The following is a 10,778-nucleotide window of genomic DNA, read 5'->3' as shown; positions in this document are numbered from 1 at the left end:
GTCAAATCGATGCTCTCGCCTCGTCCTCCCGCGTTCATGAGAAGCTTCCCTTGTACTCTTAATGCAAATGTACGACCGTGTAAGCTAAGAGCGCCGGTTAAATATTAAAATAACGCGGCCCACAGCCCTCGAGCCTTTGTCCGGTCAAGTTGTTTTACCTTGTAGCTGCTGGTAGGTTACTAAACCCACGCCTTTCATATATAACGCAGGCCCGGTGATCTTGATTCGATAAGATGAAAAACAAAACTCTGCGTGTCGATCTCAGCTGGTGGTCCGAAGGAGACGGAAATCAAAGGTTGAACCGGCGGTGGAAGAAAAAACAAGATGTCAGTGCCGCTCTTTGGTTTTTCAGAGCCTGACCAGAGGGGCATCAGCGAGGATGAAGGATGGAGAGATGGATGCAGGGAGGGAGTCAGAGAGGTCGAAAAGCTGAAGAGACACGGGCTTGATGTGTGTGTTCAGTCTCTGCGTGAGTCAGAGCGATAATGGTTGGCCAAGCTGAGCATCCAGTCTTCAGGCTTTCCCTCTGTAAAAGGTCTTTTAAAACCAAGAAGAAGAAGAAGAGTTGATTGTGCTGTTGTATTAATAGTCGGGAGGTGATCTCAATGTCTGTCCGGCCTCTTAGGAGGCTCTTTGGATGCCTGACAGCTGATCCCTCTATGTCATTATGTCTCTCTCAAGGACTTAAAGTGGCATATGTAAGGGAGAGAGAGCGAGAGAGGGCTTGGGAAACAGAGAATGAAAGCAAGTAACATGATACTATTCCAGTGTGATACACACAATGCCTGCTCTGTACCTCACAATGGGCCCCGATATCGCCACTTCCCTATTGAGTCCCGGGCGCATATAACAGATTTGCTTCAAAGCACCACTTTCACCGAAAACCCCTCTCTCCCGTCCGCTGTTGTCGGGCGTGCAGAGGCGGGCAATCGAGCCGAGTCCTCGTCTAGATTTCTCCCGCCCTCGTGTCTGCCAACCCCGATGCTGTTTCACAGATCAGAGAGGGGAGAGATTCAAGTTCGAGTCCAGATACGGCTGACCCCCTTTACCCTCCTTTTTCCCCTCATTTATTTTGACCCCAAACTCGGTCTGGAAAGGACAGGAGAGACATTGGTACGAGAAACAACCCCAGACTCTTGTGTCCAACACCCACTACCAACCAAGCGCCAATGTCTCAGGGGTCAGGATGAGTAGGACGATGCAGTCTTTTGGGTCTGTGAGGACTTACTAGGCTCTAACCTTTGGGGTCCGGCCTTAAGTCCCTGCGGCAGGCTTTGAGGTGGAGGTGGAGGTGGACCGCGTCCCCGATGCAGGGCCCGGCGCTGCAGGGGGCAGTTGGCCGCGTTGCACCTGAAGGTGCCGAGGCAGGGCTGTGCGTACGGGCTGTTGGACGGGGTGAGTCTGCTGCGCCGCCGGGCGGAGCTGGTAGCCTCGGCGGTAGCGCAGGGATTGGGTGCGTAGCAGCACCCGCGTGTACTGGACTTCGGGCATGATGAGCTTGAGGCAGAGCTCCTGGGCCTGGCTGGAGAAGCCACGGCTGAGATTCACCGGGAGGTCGTAGCCCACAATGTCAACTTTCCCACTGGGCTGCCAGGGGCGGAGATCCTTATTTTTGATCTGCGCGGCAGACCGTAGAAGCGGCATCCGCCCGCCGAAGCAGCTTTTCATCAGCCTCTCCTGGGCTCGCCGAAGGAGCTTCACCTCCCTCGCCACGCAAGCCGGACCCAGCGCCGACAGCTGGCGCCACAAGGAGGCGTTGAAGTGGTCGTAGAGACGCGCGTCCAAGGAGTTCCAGGCGCGGATCTTCGAAGGGAGGCCCGGCGTCAGGCTCCTCTTTGAGCTCGGCGTTCGCATGTTGAGCTTCACGTACAGGATGTCGTCCAGATCCCAAGAGAGGAGATGCCGAAGGAGAACCAGCGACTCGTCGAAGTACTCGGCGATCATCACCAGGGAGAAAACTCGGTCCACCTCCGCCAGAAAGCCCCGCGCGTACGCCACGTCTATCGCCGGGCGGTCTTTGTCTCCGCCCAAGTCGAAGGTCAAGGTGTTGCGGGCGTACATGGAGTCCTTCTCGTCGGGTCGGTAGTAGCGCCACGGCTCCTCTAAGAAAGCCTCCAGGGAGCCGTTGGGGACCCTCTTGAAGCTCTGACAGTACTGGTTGTAGTAACTGAACAAGGATTCAAACATGGAGCCCGGCTCTCTCAGGATGGTGATATAAATTGTGTCGTTGGGCATCAGGCGCCGCATCTCCGCCTTGTTGAAGCGCATGTGGCTGGTGACGATGTTCGGCGGCAGCGTGTGCGGGTGCACGAAGTGCGACGTGAAGGAGCGCGGGTAGCAGAACTGGTGGCTGCAGGCCTGCACGGGCAACGCCACCGTGAGGTTGTTGCGCTCCGCGAAGCGGAAGAGCAGGTTCTGCATGGTGGTGCTCGCCGTTTTGTGGGTCTTGAGGAAGGCCACGTTGGTGTGCTTGGGTTTCAGGCCCGGGGCCGGGTGGGATCGGAGGGCGGGACAACCGAGGTGGAGGGCCTCCATGGTCCTGGAGAAAGAGAAAAAAGAAAACGCTTTCATTTATTTGAAACTCCATTAGCTCCAGAGAAAAGGAGCAGCTACTCCAAATAATTTGGTGACATTAGAGACATAATTGCGCAGACACTAGACAGATAATGGAATAGAGCGGGGTGTAGGACAGGACAGAGCTACAACGGTGAAGTCGACATCGGTCTACATGTGCCGAATTGAAATGAGGAGACAGAGAAAAGAGGGCAGACGGAGGATGAAGCCACTGGAGGACGGAGTATCAGAGGGTTCAAAATGATTATGAGGTTGTGTTTGTACTGCTGATATGTCTCGGGGATGAATCAATATCATCAGAATTTATTGACTGGTGGATTAAAAGTGTGATGATCTGACCTTAATTTGTTATCCTTTCAAAAACGTAAACTTTTTGATCTGCCATTTACATTTTCTTTCCTCACTGTGACAGTTTTGTTATTGTGAAATCTATTTGTATCCTCATGGTCGGGATTTCTGCCCCGCTCCATACTAATCCAAGACATTTTATTTCGCATGTGCATTGTGATAAGTCACTCTAGGGCCCAACATAAAGCGTACTTCTTTGTATTATCTTTATAGTTTCCAATTTGCATCTGGAGTATAATTCTGAATCACAGAAACACTGAACACTCAGCATTACTGCATATCCACTGATCTGCAGGGTCAGGTGTCTAAAAGGTGTGGAAACAAAGTGTGAAAAAGAAAAGTCGAGAGACGAAGGGCAGAGCCATAACGGAGACATTAAAGACAGGAATGTGGAAAAGGTTTTATGAGCACAACGTTAAGTTGAAAAGGGTACGAGGCTGTCAAAGATCTACGATCCCTCTGCTTTTATAATTGGTCCCTCGACCAGTTTGGCATCTGCATTCAAAGTCTCCATATCTATAATAAGCCGGTCTCGCTATTAATTTGACTTGAAAAGAAAAATATGGACTTCTTCAGGGTAATTAGCGCCGCGTGAACTCATGAAGAGATAGAGGGCTCGGTAATGTATGGGGTTTGCACAAGTGTGGGCGTGTTTCAATCACTCACCAGCTCAAGTGGCCCCCATGGTGCAGCAGGAGACTGACAGTGCTGATGGCGACGAAGACCAGGAATATCTTCTTCTGCGACATCTCTCACCGCTTCACTGGGCCTGCCGGGGGGGGGCGGAGAAGAAGCGAAAGAGCGGTGAGCGCAGGTGGAGGTGTAACGAGGAAGGGCAACGTGAGGATGAGGTGGAGTGAAAGTGGGCGGCGGAGGAATTAGGGGAGAGAGAGAGAGAGAGAGAGAGAGAGAGAGAGTGGGGTTTCAGAGGGATAAAGGATGAAAGGACGCCGAGACGAGGACGGAAGAAAAGGATGAAGTGAGAGCGAACGGGAGGAAGAGAGGAACGCGGCGAGGGTGATTTACTCTGCAAATAATGGTCGGGATCCATTAGCGGCGGAGGGCTAGCGAGGCTTGGCTTTTGTCACTGTGTAATAACTCGCTGACTGATACCTTCATTACCTTCCACAGCTGCAGGAGTCACACTCACTGCCGGGCCTCGTGCATCTGTGAAGAAAAACCAAACCCCGACAGCACTTCACAGTCAGAGCAGAAAGTCCACCAGTGTCTTCTCGACCCCGCCAAAATAAAAAAATAAAAACCTCGCCGCGACAGCAACGGAGCCCCGGGAAGGAGTCCAAGCCTCTCTCGACGGCATCTCACTCGCACGACAATGGCCGACGTCTCTCTCCTTGATTACACCGCCCTGTTAGCGTCAGCGCGCGTGCCAGCGGCCGCGAACGGGGGGCGGCTCGCGTTACGCGAAAGCGGCGGCTTTTCACACCGCGCGAACCACGTTCAGCGCATGGAGGAGCACGAGGCGCCGCCCACTCAAGCGAGAGGGATCGTTATGGGTTTGCTGCACATTTTTAGGGAAAGGATTCAAATGAGCGTTAAATCTGCTCAAACTGGTGTCTCGGTTCAGATTCATGCAACCTGCGCTCAAATCAGAGACGGCTGCAGCGTTTATCTTGCTCATGGCGGCATAATTATTAGCAGATTATTATAATCTGACATTTTTTGATCAATCGGTGTTGGAAGGTTTCTGAGCCGGTTCTTTGAGAGATCTTTGAGCAGTCTTGGATATGCAATTTGTCTCTCACCTTGTGCTTCTGACTCTGCTCCTTCCTTGCAACAAATAAATGTTCCTGTTTTAATGATTTCACTCCGAGGGGTCGAGTGAATTTTTCTAACAATCGGTTAACCATTTGTTCTATTAAACTTCCCAAAATACAGTTTCCCAGAGCCTAAGATGACTTTTTCAAAGTTGTTTTCTTTGACCTAAAGGCCTAAACTACTAGCAGAAGTAGAGACGTTGGCGGTTTGATTCCTGGCTCCTGCAGAGGTCAAATGCAGAGGTCAAATATCTACGCTGAGCTGTATGTGCCGATTAGTTTTAATGTTATAAAACAGCAACTCCCCACATTTTGGAAACTGGAACATTCAAATGTTTAGTGTTCTTTCTGCTTTACAATGACTTGAATTATTAATCAATTATCTAAATAGAAGCCGAAACGCTCGGTTCAGCACAATTTAGTATTTATACTCTGCACTAACGTACAACAAAGAGTCACCCCGCTGTGCAAAATACAAAGCTCATGCATACGCATGAGATGGGACACGATTTATTGTGCAGAGTAAACAACCGGTGAAGAAAAATGATCCCCGCGTTTTAAATGAAACCAAAACATCTTTTCCCGAATATTAATTAAGCATTCAGCAAAAAAAAAACCTGACAGCTGACCTGATGAGTTGGAGAAGATTAAGAGAGCAAAACAAAAGAACTGACATTCCTTCTTTTTTTTACTCCAAAAAGCAGCTGGGGTTGTGCTGCTTCAGTGCTTAGACTCACACACACACACAAAACGCACAAAAACACTAAACCCACTCTGTTATAAAACAGACACTAATGCTCTCACTGTAATTGATGCACAGATTGTTGTAGACACCGTTTTTTTTTTAAAGTTAATCCTTTTGTCGATGTCAACACAGCATGTCCTCTGGCCTTCTGACGGCCCAATAATCTGACCGCGGCCGCGGCTTACATCTTGTACTTTTGTACTTTTCTTTCCATCGAAAGTCGTCCGCACTGACGAAAGCCGGAGCGGCGCAAAGACTGAAGAAGATGCTAAAAAAAGATCTGCGAAAAAGATCTGCAAAAACCGGAAAAAATAGCAAAGAACACCAGCCAATCCTCACGTCTGAGACGCTTTGTTTGGTGTTTTTTCTTGTTAAATCACTTAAATGATTCGTCCTCCATCAGGGAAATAGAAATTGATGAATCTTTAAAGTATTCCTTTGTTATCGGTGACAAAACATCGGCAGCAGAAACAGGAGCGTCAGAGAGGCAAGACGAACAATAGTCCGTCCCATTTTAAATGAATATGTTTTCAGAGGTGTGGAATAGCTCAGCCAGCGAGCCCTTGAACATTACCGTGTGCCTCTAAGTGCAGAGCTTTAGTCCTTCTCCCAATGTTTCCTTTTAAATGCAGAAAGCCAAAATTGTTTTCTGCTCCTAGCGCACACACAGGCTTTTAGAGACGCTTCCAGATTCAGCACAAAACAACTCACGGCACTTTTAAGGGCTCGGAAGAAGGTTCCTTTGTACTCGTTAATAAATAAAATGTCCTTTTTAAAATACGTGTTTCCTCTCCCCCTTTACATCGTTACGGTTTTGTCTGATCGCAGCCCGGGTCGTGGGGGATATTTGTGTTTGTCCTCCCTTCAGAGGAAGCCATTATAACAACCTCCAGTGACGTGAAACGTGCCCGAGCCGGATAATCCATCGCATATAACATGAAGTTTTAATGTGGCTCTGCCGGGGTTTTAGTTTTATTTCCTTTTTTCGTCGGCCCCCCGAGTCGAGTTTTCATATCCGTTGCTCTCGTCACGTCGGCCTCTTCTTATTGCTCGTCGCCCGGCGCGGACCTCGGCGACTTTATTGTCACTTCTCTTTCGTATTTAGCGGGCGATGCAGCCGTTTGGATTTCATGAACAGCGAAGAAAAGCCCTGAAGGTGAGTTCAGACGGGAGTGTGAGACGGTCTGTGTGCAAACAAAAGGGCCGCTCGCTCTCGCTGGGCCCAAATCTGTGTGAGGACTGCGCTCAACACAGAAGGTCACTAGTTATTAAACTCGGGAAAACTTGATAAAATAGGCGATGCACTCATTTCACATGGCCAGGAGAGAAGTACGTCTTTCTGTTGTTTTTTGTGTGTCACATTTAAAATGCTGCAAAACTACGTTAGCAGCTCTTAAAATGTTGCAGAGGCCATGTCTTTCTTTCATATTCTGTTATATCTGTTACTTCAGTCTCTGTTTCAAACTCTCAAACCAGAGTTGGGCGATTGGTGGAAAGACGAACAAACACGTTTTCATTTAGTTTCTCTCTAGTTTGGATAAAAGTGTGTTTCACAACGATCAGAGAGGTAAAAGTGCCGCTTCCGTCAAAGGAGTCTGGTCGCTTTGAGAAGCACATTAACCGGTTTCCTTTCACATCCAACTCTGGAAATGAAGCTGTTTTTATGGATTTGGGGAAAGCGTATTGTTTTCTACCTTAATAAATTATATTAATGTGTCCAAATCACATTGATTTCATTCATTATACATTCACTTCAATGCACTGGAAGCAAGGTGAACAGGTGTCATGTTGGAGTCAAATGTCCTGGGAATGAGTGATGCCACTTTTACTTATCAGTGAAGGACCATTCACGACATTTTTGAATAATCCAACTACACACGCTCAACAAATGCCCCAGATTATCATCATTACTAACTAACCCGGTGACGCCCGTTTGCACTGAAGCGTGAATGAAACCGAGCACTGATTCGGGGAGAGGAGTGGGATGCGGTAAAACGAAGCCGTGCAGGGGGGCTGGTCCTGAGGGTAAGAGGAGCTGGTTGGTCACCCTGTGAGTGTGAGTGTGTGTGTGTGTGTGTGTGTGTGTGTCAGTGCGGTTACATGGATTCAAATTACTGGCTTAGTCGGACGAAAATCGAATTATCCCGTTCATGTAAACACCTTTATTCGAATAACTGCGGTCCGTCTACGATCCGATTAACACCCCTGGATAACTCGATTCGACTCGATTGATAATTCGGATAACGCTGCATGTAAACGCTGAATCGGATTGGGACTAGACTAAGCGCCTTTGCGCATGCTCAAGATCCCGTCTCCTCCCTCCAAGGTCGTGACCCCGAAGTCAAAAGCCGATACCACCTTCGGTGGGTTTCCCCGCTAGCTCCCTGCTGTAGCCAGCTAGCGCTGCTGCTAGCTCCCTGTTTGCTCGCCGCTAGCTCCCCGACAACCACCGAAGCTAGCGGCACCTATCGTATCGGATATGACATGCTTTCGGCCAATGATTCGATTTATTCACTGCCATGTATATTAGGATAACAGCAGTTGCCCCGAAAGAGAGCATAGTCCGACTAAAGCGAGATTCGAATTAATACCATCATGTAAACACACAGTGTGTGTGTGTCTGAGGGGATGGAGGTAGCTCATGTGTCACACAGAGTTAATAAGAAAGGGATTTAAGTGGCTTTCTCTCCCCTTCCTCCACCCTCATCTGCTGCCATCTCCTCCTCCTCCTCCCCCACCCAATAGGTCTCTTTAATTAAAAAGTGCTGATTCGGTTTCTCTTACAATGTGAGAGGGAACACGATCTGACCCGTTAGCCGACAGCGATCAGGACAAAGGAGATGGACAGGAGAGCAGATGCCTCACCTTATCTGTGTATTGATTTAATGATTAAACGAGGGATAATCTTCCGGGAGGTGTGTGTTGAGGAGGATTTCGACACACGACGCGAAGGTAGAGAAGAAAGAAGTAATCCGTTAACGCGGAGTGGATTATCCGTTTTACATCGCAGTCAAGATTTTAAATAAGCGCATTAACAGGTTTATTATTGTCGAATGTTTTAGACTTTCAAGTAAAAGGTTAGAGGAGGAAACATTGCGTCGCTCCTTTGTGGTCAGCGGCGGAGTGGAGGATCTGGATTTAGGAGTTAAAGAACAAAAAACGCTGGATCATTTTAGGCTGATGTCAATTTTTTGAGAAGACTAAAGATCTGATTATTATTTTATTTTTAAAACGTGACAATCAATTTAAGGATGTAAATGGATTTTTGAGGAATTAAGACTCGAAAAGTTCAACATTAACATCAAAATGTGTAATTTGATGAAAAAACAAACAAAAAACAACAATCTAATCAAATCAAAGAGTTTTTGATGAAGACGATATTTCGCGAATCAAATCATTTTGTACCAATAACTGGCATTTTATTTCACTTTAAGTTTGAATTCCTACACACGAATAAATCAGTATTTGTAGTCGTGTAACATTTCAAAACTCGAGTGTTTTCCAGTGTGTTGGATCTATATTTTCCTGACTGTGTGTGTCTCACAAACACAATGTGAACAATAGAGGTGAGAAGGAACAACTCTCACACCTTAAATTCTCCCCGCAGGTGTTTCAAACTTTATTTCACTTCTTTCCCTCCACACTCATTTTCCTTCTGTCTCTGTGTTTCTGTCAGTTTGCCTCCATCTCTCCCACAGGTCTTCTTCTTTTTATTTCTTTCCCCCCTTTTTCTAACGCCTCCGTGTGAAAGCGTGCCGTCTCCAAAATGTCTGGTGTTATGAATCAATGGGAGAAGTTTTGAAAGAGTTTAGTCTCCTGCCAAGTTTCAACTCCGGCGAGTGTCACAGCGGCTCTGCAGCGAGACAAACAAATAGAGAAGTACCATTCAAAGACATGTTATACACACAAACACACACACAGACAATGAAGAGAAACCTAGCATGCGGGAACAAAATAACAACTCCAGTACACATACATTACACACACTTCCCCCACACACACATACGGCTAGCTGAACCTAATGAGCGTAGGAAGGTAGCTTCATGCTAACTCCTCCGGGGCAACGGCAGCTGCTTCGCTCTCCGCTCCCGTCGTCTGCACCCGATCTCACGCGATGACCTTTGACCTCGAATGATCTCAAAGCGAACGCACCCCCCCCCCCCCCCCCCCGTCTTTGTTATCGCACGCCGTGTTTCAACCCGTGCGTCCAGACGTGCCGACATACCGAGCATGAGCATGATAGCTTACGCGCATATGTCGGCTTGTCCCCCGTTTTCCCCTCTTAAACACACACACACACACACACACACACACACACACACAGCTGTTCAGAGCCCAGCCAGCGGGGAGATGACCCACAGTCGAAGGGCAAAGCCCGATGTACCATCTAACGCTGTGAATATATACACACACACACACACACACACACACTCTCAGACCCGAGGGGTACATTAGCATTAGCGCTGCCCTTCAACGGCAATGTGGAAGATGCTGGTTTTAAGGCTCAGTGTTAAAGGGTCAGTTCACAGGAAAGAGGCTGCGTGACGTAAACAGCCCTCTTGAGACGCATATCCCGCATGTCAGCACATCCCACACGTCTTAATCGGAAGATTCTACATTTGGAAAAAGGCCTAATTCAGAATATCGTAACAGAATAAGATGTTTCCATGATCCATATCCATCACGAGTGGAATATGGGTCGATGAGTGCGCCTCTAAACAAACTATCTTGAGATAAACTATGGCTGGATACAGTAAAGCGAGTTTATAGCAAAGTTTTGAGGCCCCATGTGGTCGGGACCGAGCACCCGTCCTGCTGAAGAAGTCGTTGAGCGAGACCCCGGCTCCCGCTCAGCCGGCGGGACGCTGACCCGTTTAAAAAAAAAAAGAAAAGGAAGCAGCAACTGGCCGGGCGGTGCAGCCGCGCTGCAACAGCTGCAGTCCAATGCAGAAATGTAACATCTGCAGCTGCCGACGCGCTCCAGCTCGAGGACAAAGACGTCCTTATTAATGACTTGAGGATTCACTCAAGAGATGGGCAGTGAAATGCTGAGACCTTTGTATAAACTATGAAACACATGGCGGAGAGCTACTGTATGGGGTGGGAGGCGGGGGAGGAGACAAGAAAAAAGGGGGTTTTAAATTCGAAGAAATTCGCAGATGCTGTTCTGGGCGATTTTTGCAGTCTGTTTTTCCAGGGAGGCCATTCGCTCACGTCTGAGGCTTTATCTCCCAAATCCTCCAAATCAATCTGAGATATGAGGCTTGAAATTATATTCCACAGTCCTGCCTCCTCGCAGCCCCTCAGCGGCTCCTCCCTTCCACTTTATGCCATTT

At 48.2% G+C, this 10,778-nt stretch overlaps 1 protein-coding gene across 1 annotated transcript in view; it reads right to left on the bottom strand.

Annotated features, from left to right (window-relative positions):
- Positions 1-554: 554 nt before the first annotated feature.
- The window catches only part of gal3st3 (galactose-3-O-sulfotransferase 3), a 25,287-nt gene continuing 15,063 nt past the window's right edge, over positions 555-10,778 (bottom strand). Inside the window, exons 2-3 of the mRNA XM_068587179.1 lie at positions 3,589-3,691; positions 555-2,539 (exon numbers count right to left, since the gene is read on the bottom strand). Of these exons, the coding sequence (XP_068443280.1) occupies positions 1,255-2,539; positions 3,589-3,671 (1,368 nt within the window). The 5' untranslated portion in view covers positions 3,672-3,691 and the 3' untranslated portion in view covers positions 555-1,254. The remainder of the gene's footprint in view (positions 2,540-3,588; positions 3,692-10,778) is intronic.

Source organism: Clinocottus analis, unplaced genomic scaffold (assembly GCF_023055335.1).
Source record: "Clinocottus analis isolate CAN_PGR_092001 unplaced genomic scaffold, fCliAna1.0.p SCAF_21, whole genome shotgun sequence".
Taxonomy (NCBI): Eukaryota; Metazoa; Chordata; class Actinopteri; order Perciformes; family Cottidae; genus Clinocottus; species Clinocottus analis.
This window is presented reverse-complemented; position numbering and strand designations above follow the sequence as displayed.